The 26,575-nt window shown below is 41.0% G+C and overlaps 1 protein-coding gene across 2 annotated transcripts in view; it reads right to left on the reverse strand.

The window, feature by feature from the left end:
* Positions 1-26,575, reverse strand: part of LOC130906042 (uncharacterized) — an 81,199-nt gene that overhangs the window by 35,979 nt on the left and 18,645 nt on the right. The window contains exons 1-2 of one of the 2 annotated variants that reach the window (XM_057819926.1): positions 16,656-16,851; positions 14,579-14,842 (exon numbers count right to left, since the gene is read on the reverse strand). In XM_057819926.1, the coding sequence (XP_057675909.1) occupies positions 14,579-14,768 (190 nt within the window). In that variant the 5' untranslated portion in view covers positions 14,769-14,842; positions 16,656-16,851. Of the gene's footprint in view, positions 1-14,578; positions 14,843-16,655; positions 16,852-26,575 lie in introns of those variants that run through there. The other variant, XM_057819925.1, reaches the window with a different exon arrangement.

Raw genomic sequence — 26,575 nt, forward strand, 5'->3', positions numbered from 1 at the left:
GCTGCGTGGGAGGGCGTTGAGCAAGCGGCAGCGTCTTCTGACATCGCACACGACCAATCAGACGCCAGCCTCATCGCGGGCAGGGGAGGGAGCGGAAACAGAATCATGGCGTATGTCACTCATTTCCACGTGTGGCCAATAAGCAGCCAGCGTGCAGGCAGGGGGGAAAGACTGAGTTTTGTCACTTCCCGTTCAGTGATTCGGTCCTCCGGTTCCTGACCTAGCTTGCTGCTAACTTGACTTTCCAGTAATGACTATGCGGTGAACGAGTCATAAAATGAAAGGAAACGACTTTGTCACATATTTGTTAACGTGGAGCCTATCAAATGCTGCTCAAAAAGACAAAAACACCACACAAATCTAGCGAGCATGGTTTAGTGTTCTACTTTTCTCAACAGACTCGGGACTGTGCCTATGACGATATACTATCAAATTTACAGTAATTTAAAACACACGTAGCTACGAGGCAAGCAAAACCTGAGCTGCGGTCGCGTGACGGCAGTGAAGCGGGCAGAGAACTGTCACTATATGGAGGCTTCATGGCAGCGATATGTACCTCATATGTGCACAGAAAAAAAATAATATTTAGTATGATCACCATAATACTGATTTGCAATGAAACTGTATATACATGTCAATTTTTTCCGAGTGTTTTTTTTTTTTTCGTGTCAGAGGGTGTCGGTTGGTTTGACAAATTATGTCAATCCGTCCATCATGTGCTACTCAAGCGCCCCAAAAACAAAGCGCGCGGACACGGGAGATGTCGCAATATGTCTACATTTTTCTTAACAGACTAATAAGAGTAGAAAGGCGAAATCATAAAGCAAACAATTATTTCTCGTCAGCATTTGACGATCTGAGATGCGGTGACGACAGGGGAGCTGACCGGATTATTTTATTTATTAATACCAGTGCAAAAATTCAAAACGATCATCTTAATAATAAAAAAACAAAAATACAACAGAGCGAGAGGTTAATATGATGTGTTGGCCGTTCCATAATTAGAAATTAAACTTTCGATTTATTTTTATTTTCGTGACAGCAAGCATGCCGCGTTGGCTGTTAGCAGCAGCATTGTATATGTGAGCAAGATCATGCTAAAGAAAGTCCGTGCGCCCCCGACCCCAAACCCCGACTTCCCCCTCAAAAGGAAAATGTTTAACCGTGTCCTAATTCGAAATGCAAGCACGAGCCATGACTTTGAGCCCATAGAACTAGGACAGACGACGCGGAAGTCCTCCCTCGCTTTTGCAGCAGCGGGAGGGAGACGAGGCTGTCTCTGAGAGCAGAATGATATCGCCTGTCACTCATTTCTGAAACTACGACGGGTGGTCAATGTGCAAGAGAGGGAGGGACCAAGCAATGTCACTTCCCGTTCAGTTATACTGCGAAGCGGTCTTTGGTGATTCGTTCGGCAACGTCACTTCCCGTTCACTAACCGAACGATTCATTTGGGTGGGGAGGGAGATGAGGGGGGCGAACGATTCGTTGAACGATTCGTTTGAACGAATCGTTTTACTGAACGAACCGGAATGGATTCGTTTACTCAAGTGAACGACAGATCCCGTCACTAGTGAGTACACAAATTGACAGATAACGAACATAAGTACCAATAAGAAATCAGACGGTGTGGCAAAGTTGCATGGGCTTTACTGAAGTCATCTCTTTTTGACAGGAGCACGTTTCTTGTATTTTTGTAAAACTGAAAATAACAAGGGAAAGTGTCAATAACTTGCATAAATCACAAAATAACATAAAATGTACACACACGTGTCCATTTGAGCAGTAGCACTAGCCAATTAGCTCACAAGCATCTAACAATGTAACTGCATTTCACCATATATGTGAACAAATTCAAATACACATCATCAATAACTATCTAATGCTCATGAATATAAACAAAGGAGGAATATAACTCACAAGCGGTGCATGTATTAGACACAAACAGTGTGATGGGGCTATGAGAACTGCCACTGAATACTGGATGCGGACGTTAGCTGGTCTGAATAGCACTGTCTATTAGTGTGAGTTCACGTCGACATATAATCACGTCAGAAAAGCGCGCCGAAACCCAAATAATCAGCTACACTGAATCGCCAGCAGAGGGCGACATTACGCCACATAACATATGCAAGTCACACCCAAGCGCCAGCAGAGGGCGGAAAAACTCCATAAAACACAATTAACAAGTTGGCCTTTCACTGTACTGACATTTAAATCTGTCTGAGCGGGCCTAGTGCGTTAATTGCATCAAATATTTTAACGTGATTAATTTAAAAAATTAATTAACGCCCGTTAACGCGATAATTTTGACAGCCCTAATATATATATATATACAGTGCCTTGCAAAAGTATTCGGCCCCCTTGAATCTTGCAACCTTTCGCCACATTTCAGGCTTCAAACATAAAGATATGAAATTTAATTTTTTTGTCAAGAACCAACAACAAGTGGGACACAATCGTGAAGTGGAACAACATTTATTGGATAATTTAAACTTTTTTAACAAATAAAAAACTGAAAAGTGGGGCGTGCAATATTATTCGGCCCCTTTACTTTCAGTGCAGCAAACTCACTCCAGAAGTTCAGTGAGGATCTCTGAATGATCCAATGTTGTCCTAAATGACCGATGATGATAAATAGAATCCACCTGTGTGTAATCAAGTCTCCGTATAAATGCATCTGCTCTGTGATAGTCTCTGGGTTCTGTTTAAAGTGCAGAGAGCATTTTGAAAACCAAGGAACACACCAGGCAGGTCCGAGATACTGTTGTGGAGAAGTTTCAAGCCGGATTTGGATACAAAAAGATTTCCCAAGCTTTAAACATCTCAAGGAGCACTGTGCAAGCCATCATATTGAAATGGAAGGAGCATCAGACCACTGCAAATCTACCAAGACCCGGCCGTCCTTCCAAACTTTCTTCTCAAACAAGGAGAAAACTGATCAGAGATGCAGCCAAGAGGCCCATGATCACTTTGGATGAACTGCAGAGATCTACAGCTGAGGTGGGAGAGTCTTTCCATAGGACAACAATCAGTCGTACACTGCACAAATCTGGCCTTTATGGAAGAGTGGCAAGAAGAAAGCCATTCCTCAAAGATATCCATAAAAAGTCTCGTTTAAAGTTTGCCACAAGCCACCTGGGAGACACACCAAACATGTGGAAGAAGGTGCTCTGGTCAGATGAAACCAAAATTGAACTTTTTGGCCACAATGCAAAACGATATGTTTGGCGTAAAAGCAACACAGCTCATCACCCTGAACACACCATCCCACTGTCAAACATGGTGGTGGCAGCATCATGGTTTGGGTCTGCTTTTCTTCAGCAGGGACAGGGAAGATGGTTAAAATTGACGGGAAGATGGATGCAGCCAAATACAGGAACATTCTGGAAGAAAACCTGTTGGTATCTGCACAAGACCTGAGACTGGGACGGAGATTTATCTTCCAACAGGACAATGATCCATAACATAAAGCCAAATCTACAATGGAATGGTTAAAAAATAAACGTATCCAGGTGTTAGAATGGCCAAGTCAAAGTCCAGACCTGAATCCAATCGAGAATCTGTGGAAAGAGCTGAAGACTGCTGTTCACAAACACTCTCCATCCAACCTCACTGAGCTCGAGCTGTTTTGCAAGGAAGAATGGGCAAGAATGTCAGTCTCTCGATGTGCAAAACTGATAGAAACATACCCCAAGCGACTTGCAGCTGTAATTGGAGCAAAAGGTGGCGCTACAAAGTATTAACGCAAGGGGCCGAATAATATTGCATGCCCCACTTTTCAGTTTTTTTATTTGTTAAAAAAGTTTAAATTATCCAATAAATTTTGTTCCACTTCACGATTGTGTCCCACTTGTTGTTGATTCTTGACAAAAAATTAAAATTTTATATCTTTATGTTTGAAGCCGGAAATGTGGCGAAAGGTTGCAAGGTTCAAGGGGGCCGAATACTTTTGCAAGGCACTGTATATATACACACTCAGAGACCCCCTTCAGAGCGCCAAAGCAGTGACACGTTCAAAGCAAGATCTTGCAGCCGTTGACCTGTTGGAAGAAAAAACAACCCGTGTGGAAGTAAGTCAAAGGTGTACTGAGATATGCCACCCCCTTGCTGCGCAGGAAGAATATGCCACGTCTTCACGCCACCCTGGATACCGTCATGCCAACCTTAAAGGGAGTGGAAAAGAGACAGCATAAAGATGGTGAAAAGGCCACAGTGTACCAGGCAAAGATGGATGAGTTGATCCAAGCAGGTTCTGTCGTAAAGGTCAACCAGTCAGATTTGAACCAAACCGACGAGTCATGGTACACCCCCCATCACCTTGTCAGTCACAATGGGAAACACCGCCTTGTGTTCAACTGCTCCTTCCAGTATCAAGGAAAGAACCTGAATAATTACCTGCTTCCTGGGCCCATCCTGGAGGCCTCTCTCCTGGGAGTCCTCCTAAGATTATGAGAACACCAGGTGGCGATTAGTGGAGATATCAAGTCGATGTTCCATTAAGTTCTCCTCCTCCCGCAAGACAGGCCTCTCCTGCGTTTCGTCTGGCGTGATTTACGCAGCGAGGAGCCAGTGCTGGTGTATGAGTGGCAAGTACTTCCCTTCGGCAGCACATGCAGCCCATGTTATGCCACCTATGCACTGCAACACCATGTGAGGGAAAGCAGTTCACCCGAAGATGAGTTAAGAGCCTCAATTAAACAATGCTTCTATGTTGATAACTGCCTGCAAAGATTTCCCTCCATCACTGCGGCTTGAGATCAAGTGGACAAGCTGAGGTCCCTCCTGTCCTCAGCTGGATTTGTGCTGCGCCAGTGGGCCAGTAATAAACGCAGCGTAATGAGCCACCTTCCAGAAGATGCCAGGTCCGACAGTGCTGAGCTTTGGATCACCCAAGACCAAACAGACAGTCCGGAGTAAACTCTCGGCCTCAGCTGACACTTCTCCACCAACATGTTGGGCTATAAATAATGGCCAGTGCAGTATGGTGAGCCCACCATGCGCAACATCTGCAAAGTCCTCGCCAGCCAATACGATCCCTTGGGCTTCATCCTTCCCTTCACGACCAGAGCCAAGACGCTGTTAAGATGTTTATGGGACAAACCAAGAGGCTGGGATGATCCCCAGTTACCTCCTAATCGCCTTCAAAACTAGAGGAATTGGGAAGAAGAGCTCCGCTTCCTTCCACAAGTGCACTTCCCACACCCCTACCTACCAAACAGTGTCTCCAGTGCCAAGCAACACAAAGCGCTGCATATCTTCTGTGATGCCTCCGAACAAGCTTATGGAGCTGTAGCATACCTGAGGGTAGTAGAAGAGGATGGCTCTGCGCAGTTGGCCTTTGTAATGGCTCGTTACCAGGTATCTCCAAGACGCTTGCACTCCATGCCTCGACTGGAGTTGTGCGGCACACTGACTGGAGCACAAATCGCAAAGCTGCTTAGTGAAGAACTCACATTGGAGATCAACAAGACTTTCATGTGGACTGACTCCACTACGGTGCTTATGTGGCTACGAGTCCTGTCGCTACAAAGTTTTGGCGGCACCCGTGTAGAAGAAATTCAAGAATTGACCTCCGAATGCATATGGCGCTATGTCGACTCCGCACAAAACCCTGCTGACGACATCACCCGTGGCAAGGCACTCCAAGACCTGGTACGCCCCAATCCCTGGTGCCAAGGTCCCACCTGCTTGCTCAAAGAACCGGAGCTGTGGCCGACTGATCCTCTCATGTCTACTAATGACACCACAGACCCCAATGAGCTCCGGAAAACGATGTTTTGTGGTCTGACCGGCGGAACCTCTGAACCAGCACACCAAGACCTGCTTCAGTACAAGACATGGAAGGAGCTGCTCCACAGCACTGCCCAGAAGCTTCATGGGGCGGCTAAAGAGGACACTTGTATTGGTGCTGAGGTCTATCGCCAGGCCGAAATACTCCTTCTAAAGAGGGCCCAACTCGAAAGCTTCTCAGAGGAAGTCCTCCTACTCAGTGCAGGCAAACCTGTCCTACGCTGTAGCCGTCTTCTGAACCATTCCCCAGAGTTGGCTCAAACAGCAGATCTGATCAGAGTTGGTGGTCGGCTCCGTAGATCGGAAGATCTAGCCTACAACAACTTGCACCCGGTCGTTCTCGATCCATCGCATCCCATCACCAGTCTCCTCATCCAGGACTTCGATAGCCGACTGAAACATGCAGGAGCTGAACGTGTCTTTGCCGACCCTACTGGATCCTGAAGGGACGAGAAGCCATCCGCTGATGGCTGATTTACCAGCAGCCCAGCTTTGCCTCTTCAAACCAGTGTTCTACTTCACCGGCGTCGACTGCTTCGGACCCTTTAGTGTCAAAGTGGGGCGGCGTCTGGAGAAGAGACGGCGCATCCTGTTCAAATGCGTCACGACAACGACACGAGCAGTGCACCTGGACGTCCTCACATCAGTGGACACAGACTCCTTCCTTATGGCCCTGTTAATTTAGAGCGAGGAGGAAGAGAGAAAGTTCGTGGCTACTCGCCTTTCTGTTGTCCACCAGTAGTTTCGATCACGTTTATTTAGAAATGTCCTGAGTGAGTGTGCAAGTCCCGTGTGCGTCTATGAGAGGTGAGTGCATGAAACCCCTTGTATTGTCTAGCATTTCTTCTTGTTGTGATACTACAAGTTAGCTTCGCGCGCTAAGCTTATTAGCGAATTGCTAATGTGCCATCTCGGTGTCTACTGTGAGTTGTTTGATAGTATATTAGTAAAGCAATCATTGCAGTGCTGTTATTCGCTATATTTTCTCTTTTATACAGAAAACCACACATACACTCATTCATCTACAAATTCACCTGCACCAATTCCTGCTAAGTGACCTACAGTTTAGTTGCCTACCACATCAAATTAAAGCATCTACATAACACGGACATTGTCGCCATCTGCTGTACCAATTGGAAACTGCAATTTGGATAAAAGAATTTTGAGTTACTGCAATCTGCCTCCTCATTATTCTGCCTCGTTCCATCCATCCTTGGGCATCCTGGCCATGAAGTAGCGCTCTGGCTGGTGCCCCAGCTTATGTGAAATAGTTATTTGAACCACCCAGATCTACAGTCAAGTTTTCCTCAGCTATCGCAAATCCTTCCCCACAGTAATAATACGACTTTTTTTCTCATAGCAATAGTACGACTTATATTTCGTAGTCCTTCTTTTTCCTTTTATGTGGTCCTAATATGTACTACATTAACACAACAATAATAGTACTTCTGTTAATGGACCAGAGGCGTAGGTTTGCATAGGGAAGTTAGGGACATAAATAACACAAGGAACTTTTCAGGATGCTCAAATTGTCCCCACCCTTGTTTTCAATCTACGAGAAATAAGTGAAATTATCTACCAGTGCTTTAAGTAAATTTTACTCAGATTTCGTGAAATAAGATTTTTTTCAGATAGCTATTTTTAACACTTATTTCGAGCAACAAAAAAAGAGAAAAGCTTTTTTTTTTTCGTCAGGAATGTTCTTAATTCAAGAAGTGATATTGTTCAAAACATTATTTGAAAGCATTTTTCCCCTTGATTTTGGTGAAAAATGACCAACCTTTAGATGTATGGGCTTAATAGGAACAATATATAACCATAGTAATATTTACTTCAAGTATATTGAATAATCTGACCCATTAATCTCTTAACTAGTCTTTAATACTCAAAACAAGATGAAGAAAATTATTCGAATAGATTTAAGAAAAATCATCATATTAAAACGTTATAATTTTGCAGTGTGAAAAGTTAGTACAAGTCAATACAGATTTATTTTTGCATTGACCACGGAGCCACTTTACCTGTCGTGTTTTCCATGTCTCCCTCCTCCAACACACCTGAATCAAATAATCAGGATCATTATTAGGCTTCTGGAGAGGTTGCTGATAGGGATGTCCCGATCCAGGTTTTTGCACTTCCGATACCGATATTGTTTTGCACTTCCGATCCGATACAGATACTGGCCGATACCGATACCGGCCTATCTGAGGATGTGTTCAAGTTAGCGATGTCCTGATCCAGGTTTTTGCACTTCCGATCCGATACCGATACTGGCCGATACCGATACCGACCTATCTGAGCATGTGTTAAAGTTTAAAGTCATTTAGCCTCCTTACTTAGTTGTCAGACTCATGTTGAAAAAGGTTTTAGTACTCTTGATAACAACTAGCCAGCTGAATTAGGTGAGTTTCAATAACACACAACGGTTGGTAACAAGAAACTGAACTGTTTATTCAGTGACAAACACAAAACATTAGAAATAAACAGAAATGGCATAGTCAGTCAGTAAAACGCGCAAATAATATTGTAAACTGTCTTAAAAAAGCAAAACACACCAACAACCTTAGTGGAAAATCCCACAAATCCCCCAAGCTATTAGATGTTTTTAATGTTTCGTGCATTAGTTACAAAAATTGTATAAAAAGCCTCTCAGGTTTAAATAAACGACTATTTTAGATTCAAGTTAACATTTTAAAACAGTACATAAAATACTCAAGTCCCCATTCTGTATCAGCAGCTTTAAACTACATTTAATTCATTTAATTTTGCGAATCAACTGTTTAAGTTGTAAAAATTGCTCCCGTTATTCCATAATTTCCCTTCTGTCTACTTTCGACATGTGAAAGTTTTAAAACTGTTTTGAAGATAGATTCCAGTCAAGATTTTGTCGATTTAGGAGTATTTTAGATAAAAAGTGAATTAGGTTCGCTTGGAAGGTTCACAACAGCCTACAAGGAAAGTCTTCTGCATTAAGATGGGGGCTGTTTACTAACGCATCTGGTTTTCAATACTTCAATGTTGCTAACGCAGTCGAGTCTGTCCTTTTGCATCTAGTTCTATATGCATATGATATTATCTCCAGTAAAATGACGTTGACGTAGTTTGTAGCGGCTGTCAGCAGCAGTCAGGTATTCTTGTGTTTTTTATCCAGCGGCATGAGTTGAGCTAAAGCCGTGAGTTGAGCATTGGCATTACTCGGGTCTATGACAAGCTTTATGTTTACTTTCGGGACGGAATGCGGTCAGTTTATAATTGCGTCCCGAAGACAGCGCTGTGTATTAGTTCCGCTGTACTTGACATATTTCAATAATTGGAATTTGGATGTTTGTGAATCGTTCTCGAATCTTCCACGGCCGAATTCCTCAAGGATGTAATTCCAGCTGGGCATGTTGTACCATGGTTCTAAGTGTTGGATGGTGCGTCTTTACTCACGAGAGATAAGGGCTCGTCATCCAGAATACATTCTTCGACAATGACTCTTGTTATTCCCTGGCCTTTGGGACTGTCGAGTGCCAGTTTGTCACCCATAACAAACAAAAGTTTCAGCCAGTGTTAGTTCCGTAGGACCTTTCTTTTTATCTTCGGTTTTCTTAACATACTTCTTATATTGTTTGTGGTGGTATTTCGCTAAATGCTTGATTAGGTTGGTTGTATTAAAACTTCTTACAGCTTTACCACCACACTTGACTTTATTGTGGGATATGTTGCACTCTGCCTCTTCATCTTTGTCATCCTTTAAGGTGAAATGATCCCACACAGCTGACAGTTTTACCGATAAAGTCTTTCGGTAAATTGGGAGACGGTAATGTAGTGTGTTGAAGGTGTGCCGTAAAATGCGGACCGGATTTTAGGGAAACCAAAGCAAAAACTGGAACGGATTATGTAAATCGGTGGGCTAGAAAACCCGGAACGGATTTGAAAAAAACTGTATCGGAAGTCTGGATCGGAATTTTTCCGTTTTGGCTGATCCGATACCGATGCGCATTTTTTTGCCCATATCGGCGTCCGATCCGATCCAAATATCGGATTGGGACATCTCTAGTTCAAGTTTATAGTTATTTAGCCTCCTTACTTAGTTGTCCGAATCATGTTGAAAAAGGTTTTAGTACTCTTGATAACAACTAGCCAGCTGAATTAGGTGAGTTTGAATAACACCGTTGGTAACAAGAAACTGACCTGTTTATTCAGTGACAAACACAAAACATTATAAATAACAAACAGAAATGGCATAGTCAGTCAGTAAAACATGCAAATAATATTGTAAACTGTCCTAAAATAGCAAAACACACAAACAACCTCAGTGGAAAATCCCACAAACCCCCCAAGCTATTAGATGCTTTTAATGTTTCGTGCATTAGTTATAAAAATTGTATAAAAAGCCTATCAGGTTTAAATAAACGACTATTTCAGTATCAAGTTAACATTTTAAAACAGTAAATAAAATACTCAAGTAAGGCTGCAGCTATCGATTATTTTAGTAGTCGATGAACTAGTTAGTTCGAATAATCCAGTAATCGGATAAGGAACATGAAAAATTAAAATACCTGGGATGAGCCTCAAACGGTATTAAAAATAATTAAATGAAGAACGATGTACAACAAAAGAAAAATTGGCTAACTTACATAGCAAACGTCCGCTAGCCTAAATGCTATAAAATGCAAATTTTTTTTTTTTTACAATGCTCTTAACAAATGGTTCAGACTCCTATTCCCGCAAAAAACTGCTAAATATACCTATAAAAAAAAATCACGAATGCATTAGAAAAAAAAATCTGCCCAAACAAAAACTTAGCTTACGTTGGTCTTAACAGGGAGCAGTTGGATTCAGCCATGTCAAATGAGGCAGACCAGAGGGCAGTGTATCCACCCTAATCAATACAACTAAATGTAAACACTTTCAAAATAAACCATTACAACGCCACTTTAATTAAACGAATACTCGAAGCAACAAAATTTAATTTGAGCATTTTTTTGTAATCGAATACTCGAGTTAATCGTTGCAGCACTATACTCAAGTCCCCATTCTGTATCAGCAGCTATAAACTACATTCAATTTATTTAATTTTGCGATTCGACTGTTAAAGTTGTTAAAATTGCTCCCGTTATTCCATAATTTCCCTTCTGTCTACTTTCTACGTGAAAGTTTTAAAACTGTTTTGAAGATAGATTCAAGTCATGATTTTGCCGATTTAGAAGTATTTTAGATAAAAAGTTAATTAGGTTCGCTTGGAAGGTTCACAACAGCCTACTAGGGAAGTCTCCTGCTTTAAGATGGCGGCTGTTTATTGACGCAATTACTTTTCAATACTCCAATGTTGCTAACGCCGTCGAGGCTGTCATTTTGCATCTAGTTCTATATACATATGATATCTATTATCTACAGTAAAACGATGTTGACGTAGTTTTTAGCGGCTGTCAGCAGCAGTCAGGTATTCTTGAGTTTTTTATCCAGCGGCATGAGTTGAGCTAAAGCCGTGAGTGGAGCATTTGCATTACCCGGGCCTATGACAAGCATGATGTTTACTCTCGGGACACAATGCGGTCCGTTTCTCATTGCGTCCCGAAGACCGCGCTGTGTATGAGTTGACATACTTCAATAATCTGGATGTGGATGTTTGTGAATCTTGCTCGAATCTTCCACAGCCGAATCGCTCAAGGATGTAATGACGGCTGGGCATGTTGTACCGTGGTTCTAAGTGTTGGATAGTGCGTCTTTACTCACGAGAGATAATGGCTCGTCATCCAGAATGAATTTTTCGGCAATGACTCGTTATTCGCTGGCCTTTGGGACTGTTGAGTGCCAGTTTGTCACGCATAGCAAAAGTTTCTGCCAGTCTTTTGGTAAATTGGGAGACGGTAATGTAAATGTAGTGTGTTGAAGGTGTGCCGTAAAATGCGGACCGGATTTTAGGGAACCAGAAGCAAAAACTGGAATGGATTATGTAAAACGGTGCGCTGTAAAACCCGGACAAGACTTTTAAAAAACTGGATCGGAAGTCTGGATCGGAAATTTTCCGTGTTGGCCGATCCGATACTGATGCGCAATTTTTTGCCCATATCGGCGTCCGATCCAAACATCGGATCGGGACATCTCTAAGTTGATGACATAATCATTTGATTCAGGTGCGTTAGGGGGGAGAGAGACGTGGAAAACACGACAGGATAGATGCCATCGAGGTCCAGATTTGGTGAACCCTGATTTATCCTATCAATTAATTAGATTCATATTGGTGAGAAATGTAGCCCTGACCCCCGTTCACCTAATCCAGGCATCGGGAACCTTTTTGGCTGAGAGAGCCATGAACACCACATATTTTTACATGTAATTACGTGAGAGCCATACAATATGTTTAAAACTAAAAACGCATGTATGTATTTTATGTAATTTCACCACTTTCAAAGTAGTATAAGTCTCTGAATTCCTTTTAATAACTTTGTTACGCTGTTGCTAATCAATGATGAGTATTTCTAAAAAATTTTTTTTCGCTTTTTAATAATTCAAGATTTGTCTGCGAGCCAGATGCAGCCGTCAAAAGAGCCATAGGTTCCCGAACCCTGACCTAATCTGTTTGGTTTTAATAATGTCCCGTCCCCAGCAAAAAGTGTCCATGCAGGTTATGCTGTTATATCGTCCCTGCCAATATTGACACCAAATGAGTAGGGGGAAATTCTAATTGCCGTGTAAAGAGATTTACTAGTTTCGGCGAGAAGATGAATATTTTTTGTATTTGTTCATGAACTACATTTCCACACAAATGCACATTGAGGTACCATTTAGCTCAACAAGGAGAAATACGAGAGTCATTTTTCGAGTGTCCCAGAGCTCGCAAAACTTGGATTAAAAAAGCGCATTTATCAAGGTTTCGTCAGCCGTGATTGCGTATACCCGTCCGCCAAAACAGCCTGATAGCAGATATAATAAGTACGCCTGCCTCACTTTCGCCGAAAAGCCCGACCCAAAATACTGTAATGCCCCGGATGGGGGGGGGAGAAGGAGAGGAGTCTGTATTGGCTAACCCCCTTTATTGTGGCAGCAATAATAACGAAAAACACTAACAAAATAACAGCGGGCTTCCGTGACATGAGACCGCTATCTCGCTCATGCTCCTTCTCACTTCCCTCGACGTCACACATCCTTGACCGATCGTCTCTTAAGAGGGCCTCCCATAGTTATGGACATTACAATACAAAATGAATAGGTTCCCGCTGAACCCTTCACACTTGGCTGCCGCTAGTTTAAAACGGCCTTAATTTTTCTGTGTTTTTTTTCTAAACATCTCTTTTGCAAGGCATGGCGGCTTTTATTGTGGTGTGGTCGTGCGCCACAATAATTAATATGTAGGGGAAACCCTGTAAACAGTACAATAGAGTTCGTGTACTCACCTCTTTTGACGCACATTGGTCTTAGCAACACACTTAGGACATTTTTCAATCGACACGACTTGAAACTACTGCTGGACAACTGAAAGACAAGGAGCAACAAACTATTGAAAGGTGGAAAAGCGCTATATAACGCCATAAATAAGAAAATAAATCTCTCTTCCACTCTCGCTCTAAAAAATAACTTGCGCACAGAACCGTGACCGCCGAGTCCCTGCCTGTCTCATACACAAATTTATTTTCCAGTCTTTTGAATAGGAGTAAATCTCTCGCTCAGTAACCGGCAGCATCCATCATAACGTTGTGCGTGCGTCCGTTAAAGGTGTCCAGGCAGCATACATGTCTTAAATTTCGTTCCACTACGAGCGGCTGTCATAAAGTTATTAAGGAAAATCATCGTTTTTTAACATTTAAGAATCATAATCGAATCGTCACATGTCGAATCGCGATACATCTAATAATAAATTTTTTGGCACTCCCTTAATATTCATTTTGATGTTCCAATTTGCAAATATATTGTAAAGATTAAAAAAATCCTGTTCAATGGAAAAAATTTTTTTTAACTCATACATCTCAAAATAACACAATTTAGAGCTATAATTGCAACACCGTGAAACAGCGGTATTTTTCCCTTAGGTTATCATACCGTCAGAGTCTCATACCGGCACATGCCTAATTGCGATACTTTAACTATGGCAACATATTACCTTTTAAAATTTATAAAAACACAAGAGGCATGTATCGCCATTAAAACTAGATGCCATTTGACTTTTTTTTTTTTTTTTACATAGAAAAGTGCATTCACGGTTGCAGCAACTGTTCCTGTGCAAAATCGACCAAAATATTTAAAACACGTCACATTTTATACAGAGTCCCGATATAGAAGAAAAAGTTCAAAAAAATAGTTTATAACATTTTACTGTACCAATGAATTATTTTTAAACAAGAATAACGAAGAAAAATACTTGTTTTTATTAAATTCTTTATAGCGTTAGTCCGCTCAAATGTGCTCACGCAGCTCACTTTCACACACACACACACACACACCCCCACCCACACGCACACACCCACACACACATACACAATGAAATGCCACTCACACTACCACAAGTTTTTAAACAAGCTCAACGATGCGGCATCTTTGAAGTATAGCACGCCCAGGCGTCTTTGGCAACGTCGAAGCCTCAACAACTGTCACTCATGGTTAACAAGCAATCTTGAGCGCACGGACCAAGAAGGCAGCAGGACGGAGAGTGATCGGATTGGGACATCTAGTTTGTTGGCTTGTGGCCAGTGCTGCGTTGACATAGCACATTAGAAGTATCTAAAGTATCGATATTCGGATCGTGACATAAAGGATCGCAGTATTATTTCTCAGCTCTACTGTTCACTTTTCAAGGGCTTACCAGTCAACTTGACGAATTCTACCTCTTCCTTAACGCATGGAGTGTCTTCATCCTCCTTTTTGAAGGGTGGATGTTGGCATTGCTCCTCAATATGAGAGTTCCCAACTGTGATGAAATGCTCCTGCTCCTCATTTATGTGTACAAACTCTTCCTCTTCCACTTTAATGTGTACTAAGTCTTCTATCTCCATCTTGACGTATGGTGAATCTTCCTCCTCCTCTTTGATGCAAGCGGACTGCTCAGGATGATGTGCTTGGCTGCCGTCTGCAAGACAAAACCACAAACACACACGGGCCAAATCTTATTCCTTAATTTGCAAACTTGTGTCCCCAAACTGATTTACTGCTGGAGATATATTCCTCCTTTTGTTAATTTTGTATTCACTCTTCTTCTTGTCATCGTCCCAACCGACACAATTCAAAGATAATGGCAATTATGACATCACATAGATAATCCAGATATTTTAAAAAATTCAACCGATAATGAAATCTGATAATTTTATACTTGATTTAACCTCCAAATGTGTGCAATCGATGCAGTTTAGTCCAATTCTGCACCGCCGCCTCAACTCCTCTACCCTCTGAAGCCCCTGTCGCTTGAGTGACGTCACACGAAATGCTTGATATCCTGGTGGCTCAGTCACAAGTAGAGCTGGGAATCTTTGGGCACCTAACGATTCGATTATGATTACGATTCAGAGGCTCCGATTCGATTATAAAACGATTATTGATGCACCCCCCCTCCTTTTTTTTCTCGTTTTTTTAATTTTATTTTTTATTTTATTTTTTTTATGTTTTGTACATTAGTTCCAAAATTTTTCAAAAATACTCTCAGGCTAAACCACACTACTATTTCAGTATCAAGTTGACATATAGCAGTAAAAAAATATACAAAAATAACATTAAATAAAAAACTCCAGTCCCCATTCTGTATCAGCAGCTTTCAACTACATTCAATTAATTTAATGTTGTGAATCAACCGTTAAATTTGTTAAAATTGCTCCCGTTATTCCATAATTTCCCTTTTGTCTACTTTCGACATGTGAAAGTTTTAAAACTATTTTAAAGATAGATTCAAGTCAATATTTTACCGATTTAGGGGTATTTTAGATAAAAAGTTAATTAGGTTTGCTTGGAAGGTTCGCTACAACAGCTTTGCAGGGAAGTGTACTGCTTTAAAGGGGATGTAGCGCCCTGGGAAAATTTTGATATTCCATCATTTATCCATAAACGCATGCCTTTTGTATTCATATCATGCCACTTCGTGTAATTACACACAAGAAAATGAGAGAAATTTGGCTCGATTGTCAAGCTAAAACGACCGGCGCCCGAGATCTGGCAGATTGTGTGCGTGACGTCACGTCAAGTGAAGAGAGTGCCACCGGCCACTAGGGGGGCAGCGCCTGTCTGCATCAATATAATTCCTTCTAGTGTGGGGAGAATTAGGGGTGTTTTGAGCTGTTTATGCTGATGCATTGTGTTCGTCCTGCACATATTCCAGGTTCCCTCATGAAGAAACACCGCTCGTTGTCAATAAAAGAGAATTCAGAGTTGGCAGTGAGGGCTGTTTCTTCAACAAGAAAAAGGCTCAGTGCTTTAATACTGAATGGCGGCGATGATGGCAGACAATTTCGTTTCTAGTTTCAGCGACGAATCCGACGTAGAAGGACGTAACGAATGTTCATCTAATGGTGACGAGGAGAGTTGCAAAGCTTTAATCGGTGTTATAGGTGACCAATTTGAGCCCAAACGAACGCCAATGCAGCGTAATGAAACGGTCATTGAGGGGAGCAATGACACTGATGAAACATCGGCAGCAGATCGTGTGGGAAACACCAATGATTTGTTTAGCATTTCTTTTTGTGAAGCTGATACACCGTGACTGCAAAATAAAGGAATGCATAGAATAATTATAATTTATTGCGCTATCATAGCTTTTCGCTCTGCCAACAGACACAAATATGAACGGGATCAGAGGATTTGTTCTATATATTTTACGAACGATCATTTATACATGTGTCGAGTCCTGTATCCAAAGGCGTGACATTTTTTTTTATTAATTATAAAAGAGTACTCACTCTGGCCATTTCAAGCTTGGCTGCTCCCTTCTTTGCGTAGCTTTAGCCTCCTTTAGCAGTCATCGTCTCTCTCTTGATATCTCGGGACATTTAGGTGGCTGTGCATCTATGGTCGGCACCGCATCTCCTTTGAGCAGCAATCTTTTAGCAAAACCCGATTTCTCTTGTCCATAGTTCGAGAAGCTTTCAGTTGGAAAATGCGCACCACAGAAAAGCGTGCCGGAGGCTGTGTCTAGAAAATTAGCCCTCTTTGCACGGACGAACTTTACCCATTTTCTGTGTAGTCCAGCTTTTTTTTTCGCGTTCAGGAACTCATGGATACTATATTCCGATAAACAACTATTTGTACACCACATAGCACAGCAGTTTTGAACCATTGTTGTGATGTTTTGGTCAAACAAACCCCAACGCTACTCTCTCGTCGTTAAAAAACAATGGCACCTAGCTCCGCCTCGACTTTCAATCACTTGTCGTGACGTCGCCGCCCCATTCGGCTGTTTCCGGAACACTTTCGGTAGTGTTCGTCATTTTCGATCTATTTTCGATAATTGCTCATTAATGTGATTGATTTTTTTGTTAACTTTATCAATATTTGTTATCTTGGCGCATAACGGTTCTATTGATGTCTCACACCCCCTTTGCCGAAACATCCCCTTTAAGATGGCGGCCGTTTATAACGCCCGCATCTAGCTTTTTTTTAGATGTGCTGCTAACACTTCCAAAGCTATAGTCCTAGTCCTATATAAATGATATCCACCGTAACATTATATGGATGTAGTTTGAAGCAGCTTTTCGGCAGCAGTCAGGTATGTTGGTGTGTTTTTTTAATCTCGTTGCATGAGGTGAGCTAGAGCCGTGAGTTGAGCATTGGCATTAACCGAGGGGCCGGGCAATGGGAAGCATGATGTTTAGCTACTCTCGCTCCGTTCCGTCTCGAAGACCGCGCGGCACGCGCCGCGCTGAGTGTTGTGTACTTCCGCTTTACTTCGCATATTTTTATAATCGGAATTTGGATGTTTGGGAATCGTTCTCGAATCTTTAACGGCCGAATCGCGAATAATCTAAGAATCGGAAATTTTGCACACCTCTAGTCACAAGTGTGCATTTATTTTTCCGTGTGTGAAACAAATAACGCTCTCGCCATCTGCAAAACATGTATGCACTACAGAGATTCCAGCAGGCTGAAAGAAAGCAGCCTCATTCAACAATACTAACCTGATCAGCCACATAAAGCTGCATCACAAGATTGTGGAACAAATACAAGGCTGCCTCTAGTGCGAAGGCTAAAGCTAATAGTAAACAGACTACGGGGCTTGTGGCAGCCGCCGGCTCGGCAGCGCCACCCCCACGCATCTCCGGTTCAACTCATTAAGCACCACGGTAGGGCTGCAGCTATCAAATATTTTAGTAATCGAGTAATCGACTGAAAATTCTATCGATTAATCGAGTAATCGGATAAAACAAATATATTTTTAGGTGAAGAGCAATTATAAATATACATGAGAAAACAAGACATTTCATCTAATCTTGAACCATTTTCAGTCAATCAATGTCTTTATTTTCGATGTATATTGTTAAAAAAATGCCAACAATTGCATCTCAGATGTAACTAGAATTTAAAAAAAAGACTAGTTCACTGCTTTCACTCAAAAAACTTTTAGATCTTATTAAAATATCTATCTAACTATCTATATATCTATTTATATATATATCTTACCTAAAAAGGACGTTACGCTTGATAACACTCATCACTTAAAAGTTAGGATTTTTTCCCAACGTGTTTCAATTGAATTTCTCTTTGTGTCAAGCCATTTTTAAGTTCTAGTTAAGTTTTAAGTTAGTCTAAACTAAGTCCTGATAGGATTTTGAGTTTTTGCAGTGTTCAAAATAAATGTATGATACAGGCTGTATTGGAGCAAATTAGGGACCAGTGCTACTTGGTGTTTTATCCAGCAATAACTACTGAGCTAAAATTGATAGTTAGCATGATTAAGTTTTTATTTTACACCCTCCTCACTCCACAATGCTATGTTATGTTAAAGACTGTATGTAAGACACGTTAGCCACGCATCGACAGTGGTCATAATTAATTGAAACCTAGCCCTCCGCAGGGCTAACATTACGTGAGCTAGTAGCGACAGGGACGTTAATCTTATTTATTAGCGCTTAGCGCTCTTTATTAGCGCTTAGCGCTCTACTGCTTTAAGATGGCGGCTGTTTACTAACGCTGCCCAGACGCGGCCGAGTCTGTCATTGCGCATCTAGTTTAACATACATGTGATCTCTATGAGACTTAACAGACGCTACCTGTACCAACGTAGCATTGTGCGGGCTAGTATTTAGCAACGTCGGCGTCGTTTGTGGCGGCTGTCGGTTGCAGTAAGTTGTTTTTTTTTTTCCTTCTTCCTCTCCGCACGTGACAGCGCGTTGTCCCGCATTAAAAGTAGCCCGAGCAAAATGTGATGCTTAGAACTGTCAAAATAAACGACTACTAGAGGTGAAAAAAATTACTCGGATCAGTTTTTAAACTCGAGTTACTCGAGTTGCTCGAGTACTCGTTTCAGCTCTACACCACGGCCAGACTGAGGCCTGGGAGGAGAAGCCAGGTTCGGTCGGATGCGAGACGTTTTGACCGAAGTGACCAGAGAGCCAAAGCCCCAGATGAAAAATTAATACAGTATATAGCCTTCGGTGACCAGCCGTCATGGAGGACAGCATCTGGAGCACCGCTACTTTTCGGATGTGTGCACAGTAGGGATGTCCCGATCCAGGTTTTTGCACTTCCGATCCGATACCGATATTGTTTTGCACTTCCGATCCGATACTGATACTGGCCGATACCGATCTATCTGAGCATGTGTTTAAGTTTAAAGTTATTTAGCCTCCTTACTTAGTTGTCAGACTAATGTTGAAAAAGGTTTTAGTACTCTTGATAACATCTAGCCATCTGAATTAGGTGAGTTTGAATAACACACAACGGTTGGTAACAAGAAACTGACTTGTTTATTCAGTGACAAACACAAAACCTTATAAATAACAAACAGAAATGGCATAGTCAGTCAGTAAAACGTGCAAATAATATTGTAAACTGTCTTAAAGAAGCAAATCACACCAATAACCTCAGTGGAAAATCCCACATATCCCAAAATTTTTAATGTTTCGTGCATTAGTTACAAAAATTATATAAAAATATATCAAGTTAACATTTTAAAACAGTAAATAAAATACTCAAGTCCCCATGCTGTATCAGCAGCTTTAAACTACATTCATTTAATTTTGCGAATCAACTGTTAAAGTTGTTAAAATTGCTCACGTTATTCCATAATTTCCCTTCTGTGTACTTTTGACATGTGAAAGTTTTAAAACTGTTTTGAAGATAGATTCAAGTCAAGATTTTGTCGATTTAGGAGTATTTTAGATAAAAAGTTAATTAGGTTCGCTTGAAAGGTTTACAACAGCCTACTAGCGAAGTCTTCTGCTTTAAGATGGCGGGTGTTTACTAACACATCTGGTTTTCAATACTTCAATGTTGCTAAGGCAGTCGAGTCTGTCGTGTTGTATCTAGTTCTATATACATATGATATCTACTATCTCCAGTAAAACGACGTTGACGTAGTTTGTAGCGGCTGTCAGCAGCAGTCAGGTATTCTTGTGTTTTTTATCCAGCGGCATGAGTTGAGCTGAAGCCGTGAGTTGAGCATTGGCATTACCCGGGTCTATGACAAGCATTATGTTTACTTTCGGGACGCAATGCGGTCAATTTCTCAATGCGTCCCGAAGACCGCGCTGTGTATTAGTTCCGCTTTACTTGACATATTTCAATAATCGGAATTTGGACGTTTGTGAATCGCTCAAGGATGTAATGACGGCTGGGCATGTTGTACCGTGGTTCTAAGTGTTGGATGGTGCGTCTTTACTCACGTGAGATAATGGCTCTTCATCCAGAATGAATTCTTCTGCAATGATTCTTGTTATTCCCTGGGCTTTGGGACTGTCGAGTGCCATTTTGTCACGCATAGCAAAAGTTTCTGCCAGTGTTAGTTGCGTAGGACCTTTCTTTTTGTCTTCGGTTTTCATAACATACTCCTCATATTGTTTGTCGTGGTATTTCGCTAAATGCTTGATTAGGTTGGTTGTATTAAAACTTCTTACAGCTTTACCACTACGCTTGACTTTATTGTGGGATATGTTGCACTCTGCCTCTTCGTCTTTGTCGTCCTTTAAGGTGAAATGATCCCACACAGCTGACATTTTTACCGATAAAGTCTCTCGGTAAATTGGGAGACGGTAATGTAAATGTAGTGTGTTGAAGGTGTGCCGTAAAATGTGGACCGGATTTTAAGGAAACCGAAGCAAAAACGGGAATGGATTACGTAAATCAGTGCGCTGGAAAACCCGGACCGGACTTTAAAAAAAAAAAAAAAACTGGATCGAAAGTCTGGATCGGAATTTTTTCCGTGTTCCAATCCGATGCGCATTTTTTTTGCCCATATCGGCGTCCAATCCACATCTCTAGTGCACACCTTCCTTATACGATCACCATTCTTCGTGAAAAACATGCCGATCACATCTGTTTCACCACGGACATTTTGACAAGTGATGTCAGTCAAGTAAGCATACTTATCATGACGGCACAGTGGTTAGATGATCATTTCAACATGCACCAAACAACACTCATAAGTAGAGGTGGGAATCTTTTGGCACCTAACGATTCGATTACGATTCAGAGGCTCCGATTCGATTATGAATCGATTATTGATGTTACCCCCGCCCTTCAAATGTTTTGTACATTAGTTTCAAACTTGTTCAAAAATCCTCTCAGGCTACACCAAACTACCCGGTAATATTTCAGTATCATGTTAACAGTTTAAAACAGTAAATAAAATACTCAAGTCCCATTCTGTATCAGGAGCTTTAAACTACATTCAATTAATTTAATGATGTGAATCAACCGTTAAAGTTGTTAAAATTCTCCCGTTATTCAATAATTTCCCTTCTGTCTACTTTCGACATATCAAAGTTTTAAAACTGTTTCATCATTTAAAGATGGATTCAAGTTAAGATTTTGCCGATTTAGGATTATTTTAGATAAAAGGTTAATTAGGTTCGCTACAACAGAGCCTTCTAGAAAAGTCTACTGCTTTAAGATGGCGGCTGTTAACAACGCGGCAACTATTAAACGGCAAGTCTGTCATTTTGCGTCTACTTCTTTTTACATGTTCTACCGGCGCCGTCATCTGTCATTTTGCATCTAGTTCTACAAATATGTGAGATCTACTACAGCCGTATGTTTGTAGCAACTAGCAACTGGGCGTTGTTTGAAGCAGCTGTCGGCCGCAGTCAGGTATTATTGTTTTTTTTTTATCTAGCGGCATGAGTTGAACATGATATTTACTCTCGGTCTGTTCCTCATTGTGTCCCGAAGACTGCGCTGACTGTGTTTTAGGTCTGCTTTACCTGGTATAATTCAATAATCGGAATTTGGATTTTTGTGAATCGTTCTCGAATCTTCCACGGCCGAATCGCGAATAATCTCAGAATCGGAAATTTCGCACGCCTCTACTCATAAGAACTGCCTGGCTCAGTAATGCATTACGTACACTGCAAATTTATAACGTCTTAATCAGATTATTTTTCTTAAATCTAGCCAAATAATTATCTCCATCTTGTGTTGAGTGTTAAAGACGGATGAATGCGCCAGATGATTCCACTTACTTGAAGTAAATATTACTATTTGTTCTTATTAAGCCCATACATTTAAAAATGGGTAATTTTTCACCTAAATCAAGAAACATTTGCTTTCAAATAATGTTTTGAGCCATATCTATTAGAGGTGGGAATCTTGGGGCACCTAACAATTCGATTACAATTCAAAGGCTACGATGCGATCATAAATCGATTATCACCCAGCTTTTAATGTTTCGTGCAATAGTTCCAAAATTGTACGAAAATCCTTAGGCTGAAACAAACTACTATTTCAGTATCAAGTTAACAGTTCAAAACAAGTAAATAAAATACTCAGGTCGTCATTCTGTATCACCAGCTCTAAACTACATTCAATTGATTTATTGTTGTGAATCAACTGTTAAAGTTGTTAAAATTGCTCCTGTTATTCCAAAATTTCGCTTCTGTCTACTCTCAACATGTGAAAGTTTTAAAACCGTTTCATCATTTAAAGATAGATTCAAGTCAAGATTTTGCCGATTTAGGAGTATTTTAGATAAAAAGTTAATTAGGTTCGCTGCAACAGAGCCTTCCAGGGAAGTCTACTGCTTTAAAGAGCATATGACACGAGAAAAAAAATCTTAAATGGCATTATTATGTGAATTAGAATCATATTTTGAGACGATTCGACTATATACAACAATTTAGCAAAGCACAGATGACGAGAAATTAGTCTTTTAATCTGCCGGTTAGCCACGCCTACCATTATAGGGCTTTAGCGCCCCCAACAGGTGGATGACGTCAGCGGTAGACTGGGCTCATCGGTTTTAATATTCAGCCCATTGAGGGGGAATTATTCAGAACGAGGAAAACGCGACGAAGAGAGCCGCAAAATTTCATTGTTTCTCTACTCCAATATTTTTACAGGATATTCCTTTTATCCAAGTATTTTTCCCCAATAGCTATATAAATGGCTTGAGAAGGACCAGTCAGCCCGTCGAGGGGGAACTATTCACAACGAGGAAAATGCGACGAAGAGAGCGGCAAAATGTCATTGTTTCTGTCTCTTTACTTCAATATTTTTACAGGATATTCTTTTTATCCAAGTATTTTCCCCAATTGCTAAATAAATGGCATGGTCATGACAAATAACAGTCTTGTGCTGAATGGAATATGAAATGATAAAAATGCATTTATTCAGGACGACATGGCAAAATTACTCCATAATGGTCAAAACTGTCGACTTCACCTTTACTGTCGCACCTCCCGAACGATATTTTATGACACCTAAATCGGACATATGTCATTTCCCTTCCCCGGCTTCAGAGAATGTAAACAAACCAGAAGGCGTGACAGCTAGCCGACATGCTAACCCGAACAGAGTGATGTTTCAAAGTCTTCCAAGTGGAAAATCACACATAACTATCCTGGATTATTTGACATGACGACCCGGTTGTCGATGGTCTTCGCGGATCGGCAAACTGCCCGGCGGAGAGCAATTTACAGTTCGTTCCCCGGAGGAGGGTGGCTGGAGTTGTTGTGCAGCTAACGTGCTGCTGCTAATGAGCATTAGGAGAGCTTTTTACATGCCTATCAATGATCAAACGTAAGTAATCCTTCATTTAAAGGACGTTTGTAGTGTTTACTTTGTAATCGCTGTATTCGTATTTGACATAATACAAAACAAGATGTTTACTCACTTCCTCGTAAGTCCAATGGTCCCACAGTAAATATCCACGGTGAATGGGAACCTTTTGAAACTACAAAAAGGCGCATACACCTCTCCCTCATACAGAATGATTTTTCTGCAGCCGTTTGGCTGGCGTGATGCGAAAAATAAAAACGTTTTATAGACGAGCAGTATCAATTTCTAGTCTATCCTTTGACTCACTGGAAGCCAGTGTAATGATTTCCAAAACTGGTGTAATGTGGTCCAGTTCCCTTGTACTGTATTTGTATGGACTCTGGCAGCAGCATTCTGTACTAGATGCAGCGTCCTGACTGATTTAAAAAAAAAAAAAAAAAAAAAAATCAAGACCTGTAAATATACTGCTGCAATAGTCCAATCTTCTGAAAATGAACCGCACAATTAAACTTATCTGTATCCTCTATAGAGGAGCAATATTCATGCTTTACTGGTGTCAGAAATGGAGCTGCAGGGTCAATGAAGTTGGGGATGACGGGATAAAAAGGCATAGATAGTTCATAAATATGATTTTACATATAGAAGTGCACAAAATATGGTATGCAATTTATTCAGAATAAAAAGGGTTATAGTAATTGAATAATTATAAAGTATATTATATATGAAGAGATAGTTATTATACAGTGCCTTGCAAAAGTATTCGGCCCCCTTGAATCTTGCAAACTTTCGCCACATTTCAGGCTTCAAACATAAAGATATGAAATTTAATTTTTTTGTCAAGAATCAACAACAAGTGGGACACAATCGTGAAGTGGAACAACATTTATTGGATAATTTAAACTTTTTTAACAAATAAAAAACTGAAAAGTGGGGCGTGCAATATTATTCGGCCCCTTTACTTTCAGTGCAGCAAACTTACTCCAGAAGTTCAGTGAGGATCTCTGAATGATCCAACGTTGTCCTAAATGACCGATGATGATAAATAGAATCCACCTGTGTGTAATCAAGTCTCCGTATAAATGCACCTGCTCTGTGATAGTCTCAGGGTTCTGTTTAAAGTGCAGAGAGCATTATGAAAACCAAGGAACACACCAGGCAGGTCCGAGATACTGTTGTGGAGAAGTTTAAAGCCGGATTTGGATACAAAAAGATTCCCCAAGCTTTAAACATCTCAAGGAGCACTGTGCAAGCCATCATATTGAAATGGAAGGAGCATCAGACCACTGCAAATCTACCAAGACCCGGCCGTCCTTCCAAACTTTCTTCTCAAACAAGGAGAAAACTGATCAGAGATGCAGCCAAGAGGCCCATGATCACTCTGGATGAACTGCAGAGATCTACGGTTGAGGTGGGAGAGTCTGTCCATAGGACAACAATCAGTCGTACACTGCACAAATCTGGCCTTTATGGAAGAGTGGCAAGAAGAAAGCCATTTCTCAAAGATATCCATAAAAAGTCTCGTTTAAAGTTTGCCACAAGCCACCTGGGAGACACACCAAACATGTGGAAGAAGGTGCTCTGGTCAGATGAAACCAAAATTGAACTTTTTGGCCACAATGCAAAACGATATGTTTGGCGTAAAAGCAACACAGCTCATCACCCTGAACACACCATCCCCACTGTCAAACATGGTGGTGGCAGCATCATGGCTTGGGCCTGCTTTTCTTCAGCAGGGACAGGGAAGATGGTTAAAATTGACGGGAAGATGGATGCAGCCAAATACAGGAACATTCTGGAAGAAAACCTGTTGGTATCTGCACAAGACCTGAGACTGGGACGGAGATTTATCTTCCAACAGGACAATGATCCAAAACATAAAGCCAAATCTACAATGGAATGGTTCAAAAATAAACCTATCCAGGTGTTAGAATGGCCAAGTCAAAGTCCAGACCTGAATCCAATCGAGAATCTGCGGAAAGAGCTGAAGACTGCTGTTCACACTCTCCATCCAACCTCACTGAGCTCGAGCTGTTTTGCAAGGAAGAATGGGCAAGAATGTCAGTCTCTCGATGTGCAAAACTGATACAAACATACCCCAAGCGACTTGCAGCTGTAATTGGAGCAAAAGGTGGCGCTACAAAGTATTAACGCAAGGGGGCCGAATAATATTGCACGCCCCACTTTTCAGTTTTTTATTTGTTAAAAAAGTTTAAATTATCCAATAAATTTTGTTCCACTTCACGATTGTGTCCCACTTGTTGTTGATTCTTGACAAAAAATTTAAATTTTATATCTTTATGTTTGAAGCCTGAAATGTGGCGAAAGGTTGCAAGGTTCAAGGGGGCCGAATACTTTTGCAAGGCACTGTATATAAAGAGAAACTGATTAACATATAGTTAGAAAAAAATCAATAATCATAATGAAAACGATCACGGTGGTACATTTGCAAACCGGTAGGTGCAAAATGCACAAAGGGAAACTCTTACTGACGTGTAATAATATTACCCTTCTAAAATTGTTATTATGATGGTATTATAAGGTCATTAAATTTCATTAAAATGAAATAATATGATATTGAATTAATGAAGATGTAAACATTTCAATTAGCTTAAATTAAAATGAAAACAAGGCTTTAAAAACTCCAAGAACTGAAAATGTATTGTACATTAAT

Source organism: Corythoichthys intestinalis, chromosome 17, assembly GCF_030265065.1.
Source record: "Corythoichthys intestinalis isolate RoL2023-P3 chromosome 17, ASM3026506v1, whole genome shotgun sequence".
NCBI classification, from domain to species: Eukaryota; Metazoa; Chordata; class Actinopteri; order Syngnathiformes; family Syngnathidae; genus Corythoichthys; species Corythoichthys intestinalis.